Source organism: Camellia sinensis, chromosome 11 (genome assembly GCF_055761805.1).
Source record: "Camellia sinensis isolate YWXY chromosome 11, ASM5576180v1, whole genome shotgun sequence".
In the NCBI taxonomy this organism is placed as follows: Eukaryota; Viridiplantae; Streptophyta; class Magnoliopsida; order Ericales; family Theaceae; genus Camellia; species Camellia sinensis.
This window is the reverse complement of record NC_138971.1, coordinates 40262410-40286140: the sequence shown is the minus strand read 5'-3', so window position 1 is coordinate 40286140 and position 23731 is coordinate 40262410. Positions and strand designations below refer to the sequence as shown.

Sequence of the window (23731 nt, the reverse complement as noted above, 5' to 3'; positions counted from 1 at the left end):
CAAATATATCAAACATAGAGATGATATATATACATATATAAATCAAAACAGCCATGGCAGAGATTTGAAAACCCAGCCATGGCAGAGATTGGGGATCCTCTTCTCTCTCTCTTACTCTGTTTTTGTTTTGTTTTTTGTTTTCAAATTACTCACCAAAACGACGTCGTTTTGGTGAGTTGAATCTCAGCCCTTGGTTTGATGAGTGGGACACGTATCAGCTGCTTGTCTTGCACTGTAGGAGATCACTGTAGAAACATTCTCTAGAGGATCCTTACGCGTCTCTATCATTACCCCATATACATGTATGATGATACTTAGGTCTCGTCTATTTTCAGAGATAGAATGGAGGGGATTGATAGTGAAGGGATTAAGTAAAATTGTGTTTATTTTGATGATAGTTGTTAGTGTAAGGATTGTTAAATTATTTTTATATAAAATAAATATAAAATAATAAAACAAATAAAAAAATACAAAAACATTAAAAATTAATGTTTTAAAAAAAAATGCCCAACATGTAAAAAATAAAAAAAAAATAAAAATAAAAAACTTTCAGAAAAAAATAAAATAAATAAAATAATGATTTTTGCTTAACAAAAAATACAAAAAATTAAACATTAATGTTAAAAAAAAAAAATGCCCGACATGTAAAAAATAAAATAAAAAATAAATAAAAATAAAAAATTTCTAGTCCACCAGACTATTTTTCTAATACCAAGTCCTGAAGGCCCATTCGAATCTCATTTGCAAGGTCTATCCTAAGCCTTTCGGCTTAGCAGTCCCTTCCTCAACTCTATAAATAAACAACATATTAAATGAGATCCACAACTATCATAATCCCAATCACCCTCTCATACCCAAAACAAACGTGGCCTTATGTCTTTCAATCTCCATGATACTTATATCTTTCAATCTCCTCCTCCATAATAATGGCCCTGTTTGGTAGAACTTATACCTTATGCCTAAACAGTTTATAACTTATAACTATGAACATAAGCTGATTTCTGACTTATAAATTAAGCATCTCTAGCCCCACTCAAAGAATAAGCTGATTTCTGACTTCCAAAAAGCTATAAGCTATAAGTTATAAGCTAAACCAAACACATCAAAATAATTTTAATTAAGGTAAAAACTGAAATAAGCTGCTTTTAAGTTCTGCCAAACAGGCACAATAACACAAAACAAAACTCCCCTCTTCACCAGAAATGGAAAAATGGAAAAACTCCCAAAACCTTTTCTCTCTCCTCTTTCTCTCACTTTCTCTCTCTATCTTGGTCTTTCTTCTCCCTCTATCTCCGCCGCTTCGTCTGCAATCTTAGACACCACTTTTCACTTTCTCTCTCTAAAATTCACATTTTGATCATCCCCCTCCAAAAATCACTACCATCACTTTCTTTCTCCTTCTTTCTCGAGAAAATGGCAAAACCTCAACTGGGTTCCATGCTTTTCTCTCTCTTCTCCCTCCTCTCTTTCCTCGTCTCGGTTCAGTCTCAGTCCAGCTCAACCGACGCTTCAGTAATGCAGGACCTGAAAACCAGCCTCAACCCACCGAGTTCACTCGGCTGGACCGACTCAAACCCCTGCAATTGGCAACACGTAGCTTGCTCCAACGACGGCCGAATCACCCGGATCCAAATCGGGCATCAAAACCTCCAAGGCTCTCTCCCTCCCTCAATCAACAAACTCACTGCCTTACTGAGATTCGAGGTCATGTCCAACCAACTCACTGGTTCGCTCCCGAGTTTCGCCGGGTTGAACTCGCTCCAGTTTCTCTTGCTCAACGACAACAACTTCTCTTCCATTCCCTCCGATTTCCTTTCCGGCTTAACCTCTCTCCAACAGGTATTTCTCGATAAAAATCCCTTTTCGGCTTGGCAAATTCCGGTAACTTTCCGAGACGCCTCAACTCTCCAAGTTTTCTCGGCCGTTTCCGCTAACATCACCGGAAAAATCCCCGATTTTCTCGGCGGCGACACCTTCTCGAGCGTCACGACTCTTCACTTGTCTTTCAATTACCTCGAGGGTGAGCTTCCTGCGAGCTTTTCGGGTTCTCCGATTCAGTCTCTGTGGCTAAATGGGCAGACGAGTAGTTCTAAGCTCAATGGCTCAATTGCTGTGATTCAGAACATGACTCAATTAACCGCAGTTTGGTTACAATCCAATTCCTTTTCGGGCCCTTTACCGGACCTTTCGGGCCTTACCATGTTGCGGAAATTCTGTGTGAGAGACTGTGCGGTTACGGGTCCGGTACCGGATTCTTTTGTGAATCTTCCATCGCTTAGGGTTGTGAATTTGACCAACAATCAATTGCAAGGTCCAACCCCGAAATTTCCCCCTTCTGTTGGGGTTGATTTGATACCTGGAACAAATAGCTTCTGCTTACTTGGTCCCGGAGTTCCGTGCGATCCCCGAGTGAATACATTGCTTTTGACTGCGCAATCTGTTGGTTACCCGACTGTTTTTGCTGCGAATTGGAAAGGTAATGATCCCTGTGCGGGGTGGTTGGGGATCAGTTGTAGTAATGGAAGCATTACTGTTGTTAATTTTCAGAAAATGGGTCTTACGGGTACGATTTCTCCGAATTTCTCTTCGATTACTTCGTTGCAGATACTGATTCTTGCTAATAATAATTTGACGGGTACTATCCCGAATGAGCTTACAACTTTGCCTAATCTTAAACAACTAGATGTTTCCAACAATCAGCTTTATGGGAAAATTCCATTGTTTAAGAGTAATGTGCTTGTGAAAACTGATGGCAATTCTGATATTGGGAAGGATAGTGGTGGTTCGACTCCGGGGACACCTGGAACCCGAACACCCCCAGGGAGTACACCTAGTACACCCTCGAATAATGGTAGGAAGACTTCGGTGATTGGTGGTGTTTGTGCGGTTTTCGCTTTTGGGGTCGGATTGTTCTGTGTTTACAGGGCTAAACGAAAGCTTTCTGGTAGGGTGCAGAGTGAAACATTTACTCATGGAAGTGGTGGACCCAGTAACATTCATGTTATTGAATCTGGAAGCAGGGTGATCTCGATTCAAGTTTTGAAGAACGTGACTAACAATTTTACCGAAGAGAATATATTGGGGAGAGGTGGATTTGGAACTGTTTACAAAGGGGAGTTGCACGATGGGACTAAGATTGCGGTTAAGAGGATGGAGTCGGGAGTGGTAACTGGGAAGGGTTTGGATGGGTTCAAGTCTGAGATAGCTGTGCTTACGAAGGTCCGACATCGGCATTTGGTTGATCTTCTTGGATATTGCTTGGATGGAAACGAGAGGCTAATAGTTTATGAGTACATGGCTCAAGGAACTCTTAGTAGGTTCTTGTTTAACTGGAAGGAGGAAGGGTTGAAACCCCTTGAGTGGTCTAAGAGGCTGACCATTGCTCTTGATGTGGCCAGAGGTGTTGAGTACTTGCATGGTTTGGCCCATCAAAGTTTTATTCATAGAGATCTTAAACCATCCAACATTCTTTTAGGAGATGATATGCGTGCTAAAGTAGCGGATTTTGGACTTGTTCGTCTTGCACCGGTTGGAAACTCTTCAGGTCTAACTAAATTAGCAGGAACTTTTGGATATCTCGCACCAGAATATGCAGGTACTCTTTTATAAATTAAAAATTATAGACATTGAATTTTGATACAAAAACTCAATCTGAATAATTTAATATATTTTTAAAATTCTGAGCCCAAGTAATAGCACCTTCTTTTGAAAATGAGAGAACCACAATATCCAACATTTTTTTTTTATAGAAATTTTGTATCGAAGTATTTGTTTATCACAACTATTTTCATTTTTTCTCTATAAGCTTTTGAAAGACAAAAAAAAAAGAAAAAAAAAAAAAAGGTATGTTATGCCTGAAACAAAACAACAATCAAGGTGATTTTTAAATTAAAAAATGACGTTTACAAATAATTGTTTGGACAAATTATAAAAATAGTTCATGTATTTTGATTCTTCTGTCATTTTGGTATTTATAATTTCAATTGACTTGATTTTGATCTTAAATTTATAATTTTGTTTTAATTTAATCTAATTAGTTATAACTCTTAGCATTTTTTTTATGAAAAAATATATATATATATATATATATAAGTGGCATGTTTCATATTTTTTAAAATAAAATTATAAATTTACTAAATTCAATGAGTTAAATTTAAGTAATTCAGTGATTTTTTTTTTTTTTTTTTGTTAAAATCACTACGACATTATAATTGGACGAAATTGATATAAAATTTAAAATTAAGGGTTAGAATTGAGCCAATTGAAGATAGAGGGACTAAAATAATACAAGAGGTAAAATATAAGAATCACTATATAATTTGTCGTAATTATTTTTTTATATATTTTGTGTTAGAATTGCATTTTTCAAAAAATTAGCTAACAAGTCATGAGTTTCCACATAGTTGAATTTAAGTAAATGCTTTTACTTTTCCATTCTACAGAAGTAATTATCCAAGAAAATGTCCTTGATATGTTTTAGAAATAATAGGATTGGATTTATATTACTGTGTACAAAGTTGTCCCTTTTTTTGGTCTAACTATCACATTCAATGTTTACTCCTGAAACCAACTTAAAAAAATTTAGAGACAATGATTTAAGGAAAACATTATGGTATGCATTTCTTAAAAGATGTGTCTCATTTACATTTTATAATTAAAAAATAAAATAACATAATTTTATACTTTTTGAATTATAATTAAAAATATATTTTTTTATTATAACTAAACACAGCATGAGGTACATTTACAAATCTCATTAGTTATAACTAAAATAATCTCATAACTAAATAATAAAATGACATAACTAGGAGTGCTAATGGTACACCCTAGGCTTGGGTGCGGGTATCAGATGCGAGTGCGTATATAAGAGTCGGACATTTCAAAATTAAAAATTAAAGAATACATAAATATGGATCCAAATTTGAATACTGGTACGAGAATACGTTAAATATTTATTTTTAAAATATATATATTATTTATTGTCTTATGTATTATTTTTATTGATAATATTTTTGATTAATTTATATGTATATATATATTTATTTTTAATTGATATATATATACATATTATAAAAAAAAATATAACAAATAAAGAATAACAAATTATGTTAAAAAAAATAAAAAATAAAAAATAGATGATTTGTGTTATAGATTTTATTAGAATTTTTATTATTATATATGATCTCTATTATCAGATTTTTACGATTTGCGATTCGATTCACGATTCGATTCACAATTTTGCAAAATCGATACAAATTTATGGGTGAATATATTTTGAAAGTGAATCCTTAGTCAATCGCACGATTCACAATCGATTTATGATTCTATTCACTTTTTACGATTCATGCAATTTTTGAAATTATCGTGTTTAACATATTTTCGATTATTTTTTCTCCATATTTTTAGTGCAAATGACATAATACAATTTTTAATAGCATTTAATACCAAAATAACTGACATATACATGCATGATTTGTTGTTATTTTAGTGATTATAGAATTTTTAATAGGATTCAATCAGATTCAGTCACACCCAACATATTTCTAACCTTCTTTCTCATTTTTTTCCTTTTAAAAATTCAAAATATATTTTCTAAAGATGTTTAAGATTAAAGTTACACTGTGAATTATCTATTGCTATTCTATTAAATTAAATATAATTGAATATTATATGTGAGAGGTCAGTTATATCTCTTAAAATATTTTAGGCTTTAAAATAAAAATTCTAAATAATTTTTTCTTATTATTTGCAACACGTTAACTTAAAAAAATATGTATACTTAGGTGCCGTTTGGTAACACTTACGTTTTTAGTTTTCTGTTTATATTTACAAAAATTTAAAAAACTCAAATAAAAACTTGTTTGGTAAAATTTTTGATTTATAAATCAGTGGTCTCAGTTTATAAATTTGGCAAAAAAATGAAAACACAAAAAATATGTTTCCGTTTTGAGTTTTGAATTTTTTTTTTTTTTTATCACCCAACACTAGCCACCACCCGCCACCATTTTCCACCACTGTCTTCCGCCACCACCACCCACCCCCACCACCACTCACTACCCACCAGCTACCACCACCCATTGCCACTCACTCGCCACCACCACCCACCCCTTGCCGCCACCACCACCACCACCACCACCACCCACCACCCACTTATCATCCACCCGTCACCACCCACCACCCGCCACTACCATCCACCGCTCGCTACCACCACCCGCCACCTACTTGCCACCACCACTCACCACCCACCTGCCACCACCATCCACCACCTGCCACCACTAGCCACCCACCACCACCAGCCACCACCACCCGCCACCACCACCCACCACCTACCACCATCACCATTATGCGCCACCCACCACCCACCTACTACCACCACTCGCCACCGCCACCGCCACCGCCACCACCACCCACTCGTTACCACTTACCACCCGCCACCGTCACCCACCCACCACCACCACCCACCCGCCACCACCCGCTATCCGCCATTCGCCACCCACTTGCCGCCGCCACCCGCCACTCGCCGCCACCACCACCACCACCACCACCACCACCACCACCCACTCGCTACCACCCACCACCCGCCACTGTCACCCACCCACCCACTCGCTACCACCCACCCACCACCCACTCGCTACCACTCACCACCGGCCACCGTTACCCACTCACCCACCATCACCACCTGCCACCCACCCGCCACCACCCACTACTACCAGCCATCCGCCACCCACCTGCCACCACCACCCACCACCTGTCACCCACTCGCTACCACCCGCCACCGTCACGCACCCACCCACCCACCACCACCACCCGCCATCTACCCGCCACCACCACCTACCGGCCACCACCCACCACCACCTGCCATCCGCCACCCACCTGCCACCACCACCACCACCAGCTACCCACCGCCCACCGTCACCACTTTCCACCACCGTCGTCCGCCGCCACTTGCCATTTCTCACTCTTTTTTATATTTTAAATTTTTTTAGACATTTTGTCAATTACCAAACGCGTTTGTAGTTTATGTTTTTCTAAAAATAAACAAAAACTAGTTTATAAAATTTTTGTAAATATAAACTGAAAACGTAAACGTTACCAAACACACCCTTATTGTCCAAATATCATCATTGTTAATTATTGTTACTTTAGAAATTGATAGTTTGTCTATTTGGTTACGGTTTTTATTAATAATAGTTGATAAGAAATATCTATAATAATAAATAAATAAATAAAAAGTAAGATGGTAATCTTCAATAGAAACCTTTGTTAATTTCTTTTCTATGAAATTATGTGATTATTATTCAAAATAACATTTTTATTGATTGAAGTTTAAATATTTCATATTCATAAGATATATTTAACACTAAGTGTGTAAATATATGTTTTTAAGTAATTTTAAAAAAGTGACTGAATCTTTACGATTCACAATTCGATTTGATTTGATTCGCGATCCTTTATGAGGCCATGTCGATTAACGATATGAATGCTGATTTGACAACTATTTATATGATTTTATGGAATTTCTTTAGAGAGAGAGAGAGAGAGAAAGAGAGAGAGAGAAGATGAAGGCGAAGGTAAAGTTGAAGGGGCCTCGAAGTCGAATGGGAAGTCGAAGCCAACGACAAAGGATCGAAAGGGCCATACTTGTCGAAGTAGTCGAACAGAGGATCGAAGCTAGCGACGGGTTCTCTTCTGGCTCTCTCTTTTATTTCTTTTGCATTTAGGGAAAAATAGAGCTGTATCTATTTATAAAGAGCCATATTCCGACCATATCCCGCACTCATACCCGTGTCGTATCGTTTCGACATAGTACCTCCCAAATTTCATAGTCTCTGTAACATAGAGTACACCTTTTTTAAGGATGTGCATGTTAGAATTTCCCATGATTTAATGACATTAATAAAATAGATATAAAGTTGAACTAAAAAAAGGATTCATGCCACAAAGTTTAGTTCTAAAATAATGTTTCATCTAATTAAATAGCCTCTTCTATTTTTTTAATTGATATTTAAAATTTTTACTTTTGTGATTACTTTTGTGATTGCATCGTCCGTTAGGGTGCACACTATACAATTTACATTAAATAAGTGCCATGATATTGGCTTCTATATTATATGGATTTGGGTACGAGTGTTAAGTGTTGAGTGTTGAGTTTGAGTGTGTATCTAGAGGTCGGATTCATTAAATCTCAAAGGATAAATTACATTGACATCCCTTGAAGTTTCTGTTTAATACAGATTCCCCCATCACATTTGAAAAATTACACTTACTCTTATGTCAGATTAAAATGACATATTTGTTTATTGGCCTTTATACATGATATCGGTGGGCCCACAAGAGGGTCCGGCCCACAACTCAGGACCTAGCCTACGGACTAGATAATAAAGCCTAGTAATCTTGAAAAATCAATGATGGACCAGGACCAATAGCATTCAAACACTTGTCAAGCAGAGGTCTAGCCACATAAGTAGATAAAGACCCTGCAAAGTTGTTGCACTTATATATCTACCATTAATGAGGCTCTCATAACATTAAATACGACAACCCCTTCATGTCGGAATATACAAACCCATCATGAACGACGCAAGCTAGAATATAGACTTTCGGCCAACACGACAGTCTGGAGTGGACAAGGAAATGATGAGCAAAGAATATAAGTAAGCTTTCGAGATGCATTAAAGGTTAAGTTCTTCGTTCCTTTTTCTCTCTCTACACAGTCAATCTATCCTATTTTAACTCGATCGTCGGAGGGTCCGCCGGGGGATTACCTCCCCCTTTGGACGTTTTTTGCAGGCACATCCTGTGGGCTTTAAGACCAGCAAAGCCATTAGAAGTGTGGATCAGTCCGACCCATCTTCTGTTGGAATTATTGCATCATCAGTTGGCGCCGTCTGTAGGAATCTCCATTTCGAAAAGACAGTTGTGTTCATCGTCACCAGAAGGAACCCCACAATCATCCACCTTCTACATTAGAGTGGATAGTCACGACTAGATCCATGGCTTTCCAACACAACGCTGGTAACCTCGAAGCTGAGCCCTCCAACCCAAATAACCCGCCTTCATATTTTGCAGAACTCACCAACAGCATCAACCGACTGACTGAGCAAAACCAAACCCTGATCAGTATCTTACTCCCGTGTGACCTGTCTATCCTGCCTCTACCACAGCCAATAGTTCCTCCGCACCCAGAACAAGCCCACCATCAACATCAATTCCCACCACACGTGCTTCAAGGAACATTTCCACCCTTCACCTCGTGGCTTCAACTTTCGAATCTTGACGGTTTGCACCCTCCTCCGTCAGGCTCGCAGCCTCGTCAAGATATGCCACCAGCTTTCCATAACCATCCCTTATCACACCATACAGTCACCCATGAAGGTAAGGTTAGCAGTGTTCAACCCCTGATCCCTGTTTGTGGGGATAATGCTCCCGTCTGGGATGAAGAACTGCGGGCCATGAAACTCCAACTACAGGGGGTCATGCAGAACATGTGACACAAGACTTCCTCCACCATCAACTCTTTTTTTACTGCTTCCATCAGGGATAAAACTCTCCCTTCCAAGTTCAAAATGCCATCGATCGACACCTTTGGTGGTACCATCGATCCTGTCGACCATGTAAAAGCATATCAGACACTTATGATCTTACATGCCTTTCCAGACGAAATGATGTATTGTGCTTTCTCTGTCACGCTGAAGGGATCGGCGTGCCTTTGGTTCAATCAGCTCCCCTCAGACTCAGTTACTTCCCATTTCAGCAAATCCTTCTTAAGCCATTTCATTGGTGCTCAGCGATAACGACATCCAACCACCTAACTGCTAAACATCGGGTAGACAGAAAGGGAGTCGTTACGTAGCTATGTCACCTGCTTTAGCACCGAAGCCCTACAAGTGGAGGAACACAATGACAAGGTCATTCTCACAGCCTTTATGGTCGATTTGCGCTCGTTCGATTTCTTCTTCTTCCTTTCCAAAAATCCCTCGACCACTATGGCCTTCATTCTCGCCAAAGCCCAAAAATACATGAACGTCGAAGACTCTCAGGCAACTCACCAAGACTCTACATCCAAAGCCCCCCCTCAAAGGACAAAAGAAAAGAGCCTAAACCCCGACCCCTCACAATATACGCACCGATTCCATTATACCCAGATCGACCTGCATGCTCGGACCGACTAGTCGGTTCGAACGGTACAACCCTCCTCAATTCACCCATGGAGTAAGTTCTAAATCAAATTCAACGAGACTATAACCTAAAATGGCTTCAACCATCCTGATCTCCTTCTAACCGACGGGATCAATCCAAGTACTATCATTTCCATCAAGACCATGACCACAACACTGACGAATGTGTCAACCTCAAAGACTAGGTCAAGAATCTGATCCGCTAGGGATGTCTCAGCCGATTCACAGCAGCCCATCCTCTGCAAAGGCCTAGAACTGGCCCTCCAAACCATAACCGCTAACACTCTCCCCCTCGACGACCAGCACAACTCGAGCGGAATGATGATCGGCCTCAATACCAACCCCGAGCACAAGGCGACCCTCCTCGGTCGGCAAGATCAGAGTCATCGCTGGGGGGCTCGCATGCGGTGGACCATTTAGGTCGGCACAACGAGCGTAGCTCAGAAAAATCAGATAAGGCTCTTACAATGAAGTAATGACAATGGACCACCCCTACAAACAGCCTATGTAATGGTCTGAACCAATCACCTTTACGGAGGCAAACTGCATAGGTATTCGCTACCTCCATGACAACCCCCTGGTCATTTCCGCTCTCTTATCAAATTATAAAGTCAGACGAGTACTTGTCGACAATGGCAGTTCTTCCGACATCATTTTCCTCAATGCTTACCGATAGCTTAAGGTCGGAGAAGAAAAGTTGTCGCCTCTCTAAACCCCACTAGTCAGCTTCACTAACGATTTGGTGACCTCCATAGGCTCCATCGATCTCCCCATCACCATCGGAGAATATCTATGACAATCCACCAAACTGCTCACTTTCCTCGTCGTCGACTGCCCTTCTGCTTACAACATCATACTCGATCGCACAACTATCAATGCCCTCCAAGTTGTCACCTCCGCCTACCATCTAGCCATGAAATTTTTGACCGATTAGGGGGTTGGCACAGTAAGGGGCAAACAGACGGTGGCCAGAGAGTTCTACGTCGCCTCGTTAAAGGAAGTCAAGATGAAAAAGGCTATGATCATCGAGGGCCTTGACGCTCGAGACGAGAAAAAGCTAGTTAGAGGCGAACCAGTGGAGGAACTAGTCGAAATACTCATTGATCCCACTGATTCAACAAAAACGGCTAAGATTGGTAGTCAGCTGTCCTCTCAGGCCAGGGTTGACCTCATGACCCTCTTAGCCGAGCATAAAGACGTCTTTGTTTGGACCCATTCAGATATGCCAGGTATCAACCATTCTTTTATTATCCGTCGCCTCAGCATTGAGCCCCAGTTCCGCCTATTTCACCAAAAGTAGCGCATTTTTCATCCAGAACACAACAACGTCATTGCTACTAAGGTGGACAAGCTGTTAAAGGTCCGGTTCATTAGAAATGTAGACTACCCTAAATGGCTATCCAACGTAGTCTTGGTTCGAAAAAGTAATGGCAAGTAGAGACTTTGTGTTGACTACTCCGACCTCAATCTAGCTTGTCCTAAGGATACCTACCTACTTCCCCGAATAGATCTACTGGTCGGCGCAACGATCGGCCACCAGATGCTCAGCTTCATGGTTTCTCAGGCTACAATCAAATCTTAATGCATGCAACTGACCAGGAACATACCTCCTTCATCACTGACAGATGAACTTATCATTACTGAGTGATGCCATTCGGTCTGAAGAATGTGGGAGCTACTTACCAACGTCTGGTTAATGCCATTTTTAAACATCAGATCGGTTGCAACATGAAGGTCTACGTCGATGACATGCTCATCAAAAGCAGACTCTTCTCCGATCACCTAACAGACCTGCGAAAGACCTTCCAAGCCCTACGCAAGTACAAGATGAAACTGAACCCCGAGAAGTGCGCATTTGGCGTCGGATCTGGTAAGTTTTTGGGGTTCATTGTCAACTATCGAGGTATCAAGGCCAATCTGGAGAAGATCAAAGCCCTAATCGAAATGCAATCTCCCCGAACGGTAAAGGAGGTCCAACAACTTACTGGTAAAGTCGTCGCTCTCAATCGATTCATTTCCCGAGCTACTGACAAATGTCTTCCATTCTTCAAAGTTCTTCGGTAGGCTTTTGAATGGAACACCGAGTCCGAAGAGGCTTTCCAACAACTAAAGCAGTGTATGGATAACCCTCATTTCATCTCTCAACGATTGTCGGGCGAGACCCTCTCCATTTACTTAGCCGTCTCCAACACCGTGGTTAGTGCTGCCCTTATCAAAAAAGACAGCTCCATCTAGTGCCCGGTTTACTGCATTAGCCGCGCACTTCAAGGGCAGAACAAAATTATCCCTTGTTAGAAAAAATGACCCTCACTCTGGTCATCGCCTCCAGACGCCTCTGACCTTCTTTCCAAGCCCACTGCATAGTGGTTCTCACTAACCAGCTTTTGAAAATGGTTATACAACAACCAGAATCATCAGATAGACTCATGCAATGGTCCGTTGAACTAAGCTAGTATGAAATCTCTTACCAACCTCGAATAACTATCAAAGGCCAGGCTGTCACTAACTTTATCTTGGAATTCACCAATCCCACTCCGAACGTGCCTCCTCCGGCAGCACACATCACTGGTAATACAGAAGACCCCTACTCTTGGACCCTCAGTGTTGATGGTTCATCTCACAAAGAGGGTAGCGGAGCTGGCTTAATCCTCACCACCCTAGAAGGAGAATACTTCAAGTGTGCCGTTCGATTCCTATTTGCGGCAAATAATAACCAGGCCGAGTATGAAGCCCTCATAGCGGGTCTCCGACTGGCTAGAGACATCGGAGTCGACCATCTCTGAGTGCTTAGTGACTCTCGGTTGGTAGTCGGATAGATAACAGGCGAGTTTGATGCAAAGGAGGAAGCCATGCGTTCATACAGGGACATTGCTTTTCCTCTGACCCGCTTTTTTAATAGTTTTCACATCCGATATGTCCCTAGGTCAGAGAACTCCCGAGCAGATAAAATGACACAATTAGCATCCGCAGATCAATCAGACCTCTGCCATGGCATCTGGGTTGAATACCTAACCAATCCAACAATCTCACCAGATCAGAAAGTAATCCATCTACTCTAGAACGAACCTATCTCGTGGGCCCAAGACATTATCACATTCTTAGAATAGGAAATACTATCTGCAGATAGACAGAAGGTTACCAAAGTCAGAACTCAGTCCTCGAATTATGCCCTTGTCAACGACATTTTGTATAAGAGGGGATTTTCACGACCGTACCTTAGATGCCTCAACAATGATCAAGCAACCTATGTAATGAGAGAAATACATAAGGCAGTTTCTGGAAATCACTCTGGAGGACGATCTCTAGCTCATAAAATTCTCTGAACAGGTTACTTTTGGCCCACACTTTGTAGGACGCTACTGATTTTGTGATGAAATGCGACAAATGCCAACGCTTTGCTAACATCCCCTACGCCCCTCCAACAGAGCTGATCATGCTCAGCAGCCCTTGTCCTATCGCTAAATGGGAAATCGATCTCGTGGGCCCTCTGTCGACCGGCAGGGGCCAAGTAAAGTTTGTCGTAGTCGCCATCAATTATTTCACCAAGTGGGTCGAAGCGGAACCTCTTGCTAAGATTACTGAGCGGAATACCACTAAGTTCATCTGGCAGTCCATTGTGTGTCGTTTCGGAGTTCCACAAGCCATTGTCTCCAACAACGACAAACAGTTTAACAACGTCAATTTAGGGAATTCTGCGTAGAACTCAATATCAAGACCTGTTTTTCCTTCCCAGGCCATCCTCAAGCCAACGGTCAAGTGGAGGTTACCAACTGCTCCTTGCTGAAAATCATCAAGACCAAGTTGGAGTCTGCCAAGGGCCTCTAGGGAGAGGAATTGCCAAACATCCTCTGGGCCTATTGGACGACTGCCTGAACTCTAATTGGGGAGACCTCGTTTCGCCTAACATACGGCGCCGAAGAAGTCATCCCTATGGAAGTTGGTCTACCGACGCCTAGAGTCATCCACCCTAATCCACACTTGAACGAAGACCTTCGGAGAGCCGACCTAGACCTCATCGACGAACTACGAGAAATGACCGCCGTCCGACTAGCCTTATACCAACAAAAAGTAAGGCAACACTATAATCACAGAGTCCGGCCGAAGGCATTCACAGTGGGAGACCTCGTCTTACGCGAAGCCACTTTTGCCACCAAAGACCCAATCGAGGGCAAGCTAGCAGCTAAGTGGGAAGACCCTTACATCGTCAAAGTAAGACCCCGCCTAAGCACATACCGTCTCCATGACATGGAAGGCAGAGACTTTCCTCATCCATGGAATGCTGAACACTTGAAACGCTATTTCCAATAAAGCGACATTTCCTGCTTTTTGTTTGATTCCAATTGTTGTATGTTTCATTTTGCTAATCAGAACACTTGTCTATTTTGGCCCTCGCCATGCAAATACACATATTTATGATTGTAGGGCTATGACAACAATTCAAAATTCCCATTATCTGTGTTGTGCCTTAATCCAAAATTAAGCAAAACCTTAGCTAGACTAAGCCCTCCAAAGCCTCAACCAGACTGAGCATGAAGAGCTCAGCCAAACTGAGTTAACCATAGCCTCAGCCAGACTAAGCATGAAAAGCTCAATTAGACTGGGTTAAACAAGCCTCAGCTAGACTAAGCATGAAGAGCTCAACCGAACTGAGTTAACCAAACCTCAGCTAGACAGAGCCCTCCAAAGTCTCAGGCAGATTGAGCATGAAAAGCTCAGCCAGACTAAGTTAACCATAGCCTCAGCCAGAATGAACCCTCCAAAGCCTCAGCCAGACCGAGTATGAAGAGCTCAGAGAGACTGAGTTAACCATAGCCTCAGCCAAATTGAGCCTTCCGAAGCCTCAGTTAGACTGAGCAGGAAGAGCTCAGTCTAACTCAGCTAGACTGAGTTAAACAAGCCTCAGCCAGACTGAGCATGAAAAGCTCAACCATAAGTTAAATCGTACAAGGCTTGGTCCTATTCAAGTGTCCATGCAAGTATGCCACTCCAATTGTCAACCTTACACCCAAAACTTGGTAAGTTCAGCCAAAATTACAAACACCTAATTAAATCCAAGTTCATATCTATCAAAGGCCATTTTTACCCAAGTTAAATTATTTTTTCAGTTCTACCTAAGGCCATTTCCTTATTTTCCACCAGTTTAAGGCATTAATCATCCTCATACGACACGAACATAACAACCACAAAAGATATTCCAATTTTTATTTATTAACATCTTGCAAAACTGTACATCTCATTACAGAAATTACATCTCTACATCCCTAAAATAATAATAATAATAATAATAATAATAATAATAATAATAATAATAATAATAATAATAATAAACAAGATACAAAACGAACAACACTCAGGCCTAGACTCCCTCTTCCTCGCCTTCGTTGGATACCAAATCTTCTTCTTCGATGCTTTTATCTAGTGGGGTTTGGGCAATGTCCTCCTCTTCTGGCCTCACTCTGCTGAAATCCGCACCTAGGAAGAGCTCCTCCGCCTTATACTTAAAGCTTGTCCAGCCATTATCCCAATACATGCTCATCTCGTGTTTATAATAATCCGACTGCTAAAACCGTCGAATTATCTCTTCTTTGGTTTCCCCCTCCACCAGCTCCACAACGACTATGTTTGATGGTCCAGCCCCACCATCTCCCTCTCTGGCCAAGCTCCTCGCCACCACTGCGTCCATAGCCATTTGAAACTCTAAGGATAACTTAAACTGTTCCACTGCCGTCGTACACAGATCTGGATAGGTAGCATTTTCAAATTCCATCATTCTGGCCAACTCTACTGTCTTGGCCTTCTCTTCTTCCAAGGCTCTCTCTAAATCAGTGATGTGTGCGTCTGCATCCTCCTTATCTTTCACGGCTAAGTCGCGCAGCTCTTCATTGTTCACAAGGGCCTCCTCCAATCTCTCCTTAGCAGTAGCACAAGCTTGCTGAGCCTCGTTAGTTCTCTTCTGCTCGCTCGCCAGCTCAAACTCTAGTGATATCACCCTATGGCATACCGCTTCCAGCTCAGACTTGGCAACTGACAACTTGGACGCAACCTCACTCTGGCTCATCCTGGTGTGCTCAGTCAAGTAACTCTGTGCCACTGCTAACACCTCCATCTTTTTTTCCTCTGAGCGTAGGCCAGACTTTTTGCATAGGCAGTCTGCGCTGCTTTTCTCTAACAAGCTATCTCCTCCATTAAGTTTTGCACTTGTGACCGTGCCTCTTCTAGTTAGGCCTTTAACAGCTCCGTTTCCACTTTCGCCCCCCACTGCCTTGCCAAGAAGGGCAGCAGCCAGGGTCGCCGCTTTCATCTGTGCTGAGCAAAATCCTCTAAGGAGGTTGACCTCTGTAAATCGCGTCACACTCCGCATCGTTGCATCCTCCACAGCCCCTAACAGACGGTCTGCGGCCACCCTCGCTTCGCCTCCATCTCCTCCTAGGCAGCCAACCACTGCGCAAACATGGTGCGTGACGGTATTCAATGCGGCGCCCCTCTCTGCACCGACCGATCACCCTACCCCTACCTCCTGCCTTGGGGGCACTTCTTTGTAGGGTACGTCCTTAGGGGGTAGGTCTATTGCCCGATCGCCCTCTAGCAACCCTTTTTGCTCATCTACTACCTGCTCTCCCCCTCCAACCTTGGTCTCTTCTTCCCCTGCTTTTGGGGCCTCTCTGCCACTCAATCTTTCATCTTCTTCACCACGGGCCGTTCTTTTCTACCCTTTGCGGCCACTCTCCTCCTCTTCTTCTTCAATACCAGCTCTACATCTTTTTCGCTTCTCTCTTTCAGCGGGTCCACTGGTGCTCACAACGGCATGAAATCGGTTAAGTCCTTCTTGCCCAAGGGCTTCGGTCATGGTCGGACTAGCCTCTTTACGACAAACTTAGGCGCTGGGCCTAATTGCTGCTCGTATTTTTTGGCCTTCATGAAAGCACATTTGTCCTCCGCCTCCTGCGTTTTCCTCCTCATCTCTACCTCTTCTGGAGCAGGGTCTCCTTCGTTTGGCTTAGGCCCCAGGTTCAGGGCAAAGAGGGTCGAAGGTTGGACAAGGTCGTCCTACTTTAGTCCCTCATTTTCCCTCTACTCCTTCACTTGTTTTACCCTACTCTCTGCCACCGCCTCAACTTCGGCTCCAGTGACTTTGTGGGAACTTTCCAACTCATGCGCACCTTCCTCCTGCCATTCGCTGACACGCAAAACCATCTTGGCCTCTAACCCTTCAGCGACGAAGGCAACCCTGCTACCAGTCCTCTCCCCACCACCACCTGCAGCGTCACTAAGGTCTCATGCTGCCTTGAGGCTTTGTAGCATGAAAAAAAGTCATCCACAGTCATCCCTTCCTCCCCAGTCGCCCACGACCACGCGATCGCGCAGGCAAATATTATCTTCCACACATTCGGCATCAATTGCCCTGGGGCCACCTCCAGACGGTTTAGTACGTTCACCACTAACTGCGGGAAGGGCAACCTCAAGCCCCCATGCAACGCCTCTTCGTACAAAGTAAACTCCATCGGCCATGCATCTGATGCCATCTCTTTCGCCTTTAGCACTCTTAACTCCACCTCCTCCGGGATTTGATATTTACTCCAAATCTCCTCCAGATCTTTTGCCATTAACATGGATTTGCCCGCCTTCGTGTGCCAATGGTTGGGCGCCACTTGGCTAATGGGCTGGACTGCTGCCATCATCGTCGTTGACAAAGATCCCGCCGATCGTTCCACACCCCTCCCCGCCTTGTACTACTCCGTCAACTCTACCGCATCATCCTCTCCTAAAGATTCTAAACCCATAGTTGCTGCTTTGTCTTAGGCTATCTCTGCTACGTTTTTGACTATCTCTTCAATTGCGAGCACTAGGAAATCTACGATTTGTAAAAGGGGAGAGTCCACTGTGACGAAGGAACTTAAGTCTGGAATACGATGATTTTTCACAATTAGGTACGTAAAGCGTATTACTCCAAAGGCCTAGGGTTTGCCTATTTTCCAAGGATCGCTGTTAAAATTCGCTAGTTTAAAAATTTCACCAAGTTCAAACCCCCGCTTTTCCCACGTCCTATACTAACCCTTCGTTTCTTACTAATGCATCATCTCCCCCACCACTGGGCTTGATTACCCCACTTGTATGGCTACGATTCGTCCATCACCCCATCCCTCCTCTTTCCTCTCCCCTGTTTATTCAACTTCACATCATCACTTGCTTCATCGCTCCTAGAGCCCCATGCGTCGTCACTGCCTCTTCGGCTCTCCTCACGATCGGTCATCCCGCTCGGCCACCTTCGCGGTTGGCCCTTCTCACGATCGGTCATCTCGCTCGCCTCTCTTTCGCGGTCGGCCCTCCTCACGATCGGTCATCCCGTTCGGCCCCCTTTCGCGTTCAATCCACCTTATGATCGGTCATCCTACTGGGCCCTCTTCACGGTTGGCTCTCCTCACGATCGGTCATCCCGCTCGGCCCCCCTTCGCGTTCGGTCCACCTTACGATCGGTCATCCCGTTCGGCTCCTTTCACGGTTGGCTCTCCTTACGATCGGTCATCCCGCTCGGCCTCGCTTTGCGTGCGACCCACCTTACGATCGGTTATCCCGCTCGGCCCCTTTTACGGTTGGCTCTTCTTACGATCGGTCATCCCGCTCAACCCCCCTTCGCGTTTGGCTGTCCTTACGATCGGTCATCCCGCTCGGCCACCTTCACGGTCAGCCCTCCTCACGATCGGCTCCTTACCTATTCCTTTTGTTGGACTAAAGCTGCACTTGGGAATGAAGGACTACTAATATCGGTGGGTCCACAAGAGGGTTCGGCCCACGACTCAGGACTTATCCCACGGACTAGATAATATGCCCAGTAATCTTGAAAAATCAATGGACCAAGACCAATAGCATTCAAACACTTGTCAAGCAGAGGCCTAGCCACATAAGCAGACAAAGATCCTGCAAAGTTATTACACTCATATATCTACCATTAATGAGACTCTCACAGTATTAAATACGACAACCCCTTCACGTCAGAATATACATACTCACCATGATCAATGCAAGCTAGAATATAGATTTTCGGCCAACACAACAGTCTGGAGTGGACAAGGAAATGATGAGTAAAGAATATAAGGAAGCTTCTGACATGCATTAAAGGTTAAGTTCTTCGTTCCCTTTTTCTCTTTCTACACAATCAATCTATCCTATTCTAACTCGATTGTCGGAGGGTCCGCCGGGGGGATTACCTCATTCTTTGGACCTTTTTGTAGGCACATCCCATGGGCTTCAAGACGAGCAAAGCCATTAGAAGTGTGGATCAGTCAGACCCATCTTCCATTGGAATTATCGCATCATCAATACATATAAAATAATAAAATAATGCAGATATTTTATTCATGTCATTTTAAGAGAAATAACAATTATCTTCTTTTGTTTAACTCACACAAAAATTTGAGTTTTATTTATTTTTTATTTTTTACTAAATTTTTTTAATATATTAAGCTATTTTTATTTTTTAGATACACCTAATCTAAATATACTTAAGAAATATAATATTTTGTATTTTTTAAAATTCACCAAATACAAAAAAATAGAAAAATACAAAAAAAAATCAATATATTATCTTATTTTGTTGTATTCAATGGATTTTTTTTAAAGTTTTTTGTACAAATCTTATACTTATTAAATATATCTATATTAAATTAATCTAATCTAGATATAATGGTGGAAATAAAAAAAAAATTATATTCATACATAAAAATATCATAAAAATGTTGTGATAGTGATAATGTTGTAAATATAAATCATGCTTATGGGTGTTTTGTTTTAAAGTGGAAAGTTACCATTAAGCTATATCATTGTAGTTGAAAATTCTATATAAAATTTATGTCTGTATATCATCACTCAATAAAAATATGTTCAGGTAGAATTTAATGATGGAAAGCTATAGAATGTAGTCATAATGATAGAAAGAATAAATGGTAGGAAAAAAGACAAGATAGTCATTTAGAAAAAATTTGGATAAATTACATTGACACCCCCTGAGGCTTCTATTTAATACAGATTCCTCCCTCGTGTTTGAAAAATTACATCCCTCTCCCTAAGGTTTGTAATCTCATTACAAATTGCCTCCTGGATACCTGATGTCATGTCCTAAATTTTTTTAAATGACCAATTTGCCTTCTTTTTTTTACCGTTTCTTCTCCCCACTATCATGATTATATTTTACAACTTTTCATCATTAAATTCTACCTGAACATATTCTTATTGAGTGATTTAAATACAATGATATAACTTAATGGTGACTTTTCACTTTAAAACAAAATGCACCTATAAACATGATTTATATTTACAACATCACTATCAAAATAATTTTATGATATTTTTTATATAAATTTTTATATATTAATAGAATTTTTCATTTTTATTTCCATCATTATTTTTCTTTGTCATCTATTTACCCACATTTATTACAGTATTATCAAATAGCGCCATTTACATTTATTACAGTCTTACTGAATTTTTGTATTTTTATATTTTTCTTGTACGTGGTAAATTTTTTTTTTTCAAAATTACAAAATATTATATTTCTTAAGTATATCTAGATTAGGTGTATCTAAAAAATAAAAAAATGCTTGAAATATAAAAAAAATTCAGTAAAAATAAAAATAAATAAAACACGAAAAATAAAGAAATTCACTTTTTTGTGTGAATTAAACCAAAGAAGATGATTGTTATTTTTTTGAAATGACATGAATAAAATATTAACATTATTTTATTATTTTATAAGTAGAAAGGCCAAGGGATAAATATAGCATTTTAATCTGACAATGGTATAAGTGTAATTTTTCAAACGTGAGGAAGGAATCTGTATTAAACATAAATCTCAGAGGGTGTCAATGTAATTTATTCAAAATTTTAAGGCATGATATCAACAATTCAGGAGGGCAATTTATAATGAGATTACAAACCTCAGGGAGGGAAATATAATTTTTCAAATGTGAAGGAAAATCTATATTAAACAGAAATCTTAGGGGGGCGTTAGTGTAATTTATCCAATCTCAAAATTAAATATATGAAACTCTGCGCGCGCACAAGCACACAAAAAATAAAATAAAACAAGACAAAATAAAATCATATTTTTATATTTTTATTTGAGTACTATGTGTAATGTACGGTAAATTTTTTTTACTTATTGTAATGCATTTATACAACAATTTCACTCATTTTACCAATGTCCAATGTTGAGTATCCGACACAGGATAATTGATTTAAATAGCTCGGGTAGTGTACATATATATTTATATATATTTGGGGGATCTATATTGGCTCTCATGTTGAAATCTTGGATTTTTTTATTATTAATTTTTTTTAAACAAAAGTTGAGTCCTTGAAACGGTCATTTATTCATAAACTCCTCTCCACCTCTTTATGTTTCACTTCGTTTAAATTATTTTCTTATATTTCAATAAGTTTTATGGGCGATATAGTTACTAAAATACTCCTAATAATAATATTCACATTGATAGTGTAAATATTTTATAATGTGAACATTTACATTGTCAATGTGAATATTTAAATTATTAAGGATTTAAAAAATATTTATAAAGGTAAAATTATTCATAAAATACCTTAAATATGAGAATTATGATTTGATAGATCAAATATTTAAATAATAGGACATGTTAAAATGCAAAAATACATTATGGATTAATTGACGTACAACTATTTGAAGAATGATTTCCTAATAAGGCTAGTTTGGCATAATACAAAAAAGTTAAAAAGTCAAAAAATCACAATCCTATTTAAGTCACATTATCTCATTTAAATCATATCATCTCTCTATCACATCACTTCAAACTTAACTCATATTTCACGTTTTTTCATAAAAAATTAAAAATTACACTTATTTAGATCATTTCAAACAACATTTGAATACATATTACCGAAAGTCTTTGCACATTTTTTCAAACCCATGTTCCTCTTGGAAGTTGGGTATTGAAAATATGGTTTTAAAGTAAAAGTAAAATCTTGTTTTAAATGCATAATCTTAGGTCTCGTTTGGGGACTTACCTTTTTAGTCAATTAGCCAAAAAGTTACTAAATTAGTCAAAAAGCCAACAACTCATACAAAAAAGTCAAAGATTCTCTTTTCTCTCTACTTTTTACACATTTTTTCGTAATTAGTCAAAAAGTTATTCTAAACATACAAGTTTTTTTTACCTATCTTTTTAACTAAATAATCAGAAAGTTACTAAATTAGCCTGTTCCCAAACGAGGCCTTAATTAATGAATTTTTTACATTAGTCCATTTGAAACACAATTTTAAATCTAAAGTCGTACTTTGACAACACAGTTTAGGATTTAAAATATATAAGTTCAAAAGTACTTGCATTTGGTACTTTTTTTTTTTTTTTGGGGATAAAAAACTGCTTTTGATCTTGAAATCTTTTGTATGATTGGACAGCAACGGGACGAGTGACAGTTAAGATTGATGTGTTTAGTTTCGGAGTAATTTTAATACAATTGATTACTGGAAGAAATGCCGTATTTGAACTTGAGCCGCAGCAGGATGAGTACATTGATCTCGTCACATGGTTTCGTAAAATACGTATTTACAAAGGTTCATTCCAAAAAGCTATCGACCCAACAATTGATCTTGATGAAGAAATACTTGTGAGTATCAACACTGTTGCTGAGTTGGCTGGTCATTGTTGTACAAAGAACTCCTCACAGAGGCCCAACATGGCCCATGTAGTCAATGTACTTTTATCGTTAGTTGAGCTTTGGAAACCATCAGACGCTCAGGAGCGATTTGAATTCTCTGGAGAGGTCAAGTCGACACATTATAGGCATACATTCCAAAATGAGTGGCCACAATTTTGTCAGGACACTGAAAATTCTAATCACAATTTTGGGGAATCATTACAGGCTCATGGTCTTAAAATACCACCATCAAAGACAATTTAAGTGGTGATCATGGGACCAAAAGTTTCCTAAGAAACATATGTAGAGTGTGTTATACTTTGTTTTGACCAAAAAAAAAGCTTACGAAAAATATTTTTCTATACGTAGGTCTTGTTTGGGAAGTGACTATTTTAATAGGTTATTTAGCTTTTTGGCTATTTTAGTAGACTATTTTGGTTTTTGTGTTTAGAAAGATAAGATGGATTTTATTTGAGTTGTTGTATTGAAAAATGTGTTGAAATGATGTTTGAAATTAGAATGACAAATTTGTCCCTAAAAATATATTTTTTTAAATTGCTGTCAAGGGGTAAAATCGTAATTTATGCACTAATGGAACAATTTCTGCAGCTGACAGTGTAAGCTGTGCCTACACTGCCGGCTGTGCAGCCTTTTTTTTTTAAAAGAAAAAAGCTTGCAACAGTGGGTTTTTTGGCTAAATTTTCATTTTAGGCTATAATAGCCTCTTTAGCCACTTCCCAAACAGCGCCTTAGTTACAATCTTGAAACTTACATGTTAGCGATTGTATTAATAGTTTGAGTGGAGGGATAATGGTAGTGGTGGTAGCGATTGTGATATATTGGAGGAGGTTGTAGTGGAGCGGTAGTAGTAGTGGTAGCGACAATGA

The 23731-nt window shown here is 40.2% G+C and overlaps 1 protein-coding gene across 3 annotated transcripts; it reads left to right on the top strand.

Moving 5' to 3' along the window:
• Positions 1-1171: 1171 nt before the first annotated feature.
• Positions 1172-23208, top strand: LOC114262678 (receptor protein kinase TMK1). Of its 3 annotated transcripts, none has more exons than XM_028203050.2 (2): positions 1172-3595; positions 22606-23208. In XM_028203050.2, exons 1-2 carry the CDS (start codon positions 1414-1416, stop codon positions 23106-23108), a joined length of 2685 nt encoding a protein of 894 aa, XP_028058851.2. In that variant the 5' UTR covers positions 1172-1413; the 3' UTR covers positions 23109-23208. The 3 variants fall into 3 exon arrangements, with proteins under 3 accessions (XP_028058851.2, XP_082749902.1, XP_082749903.1); XM_082893776.1 differs by lacking the exon at positions 22606-23208 and adding an exon at positions 7527-7886; XM_082893777.1 differs by lacking the exon at positions 22606-23208 and adding an exon at positions 7539-7885.
• The last annotated feature ends 523 nt before the right edge of the window (positions 23209-23731 follow it).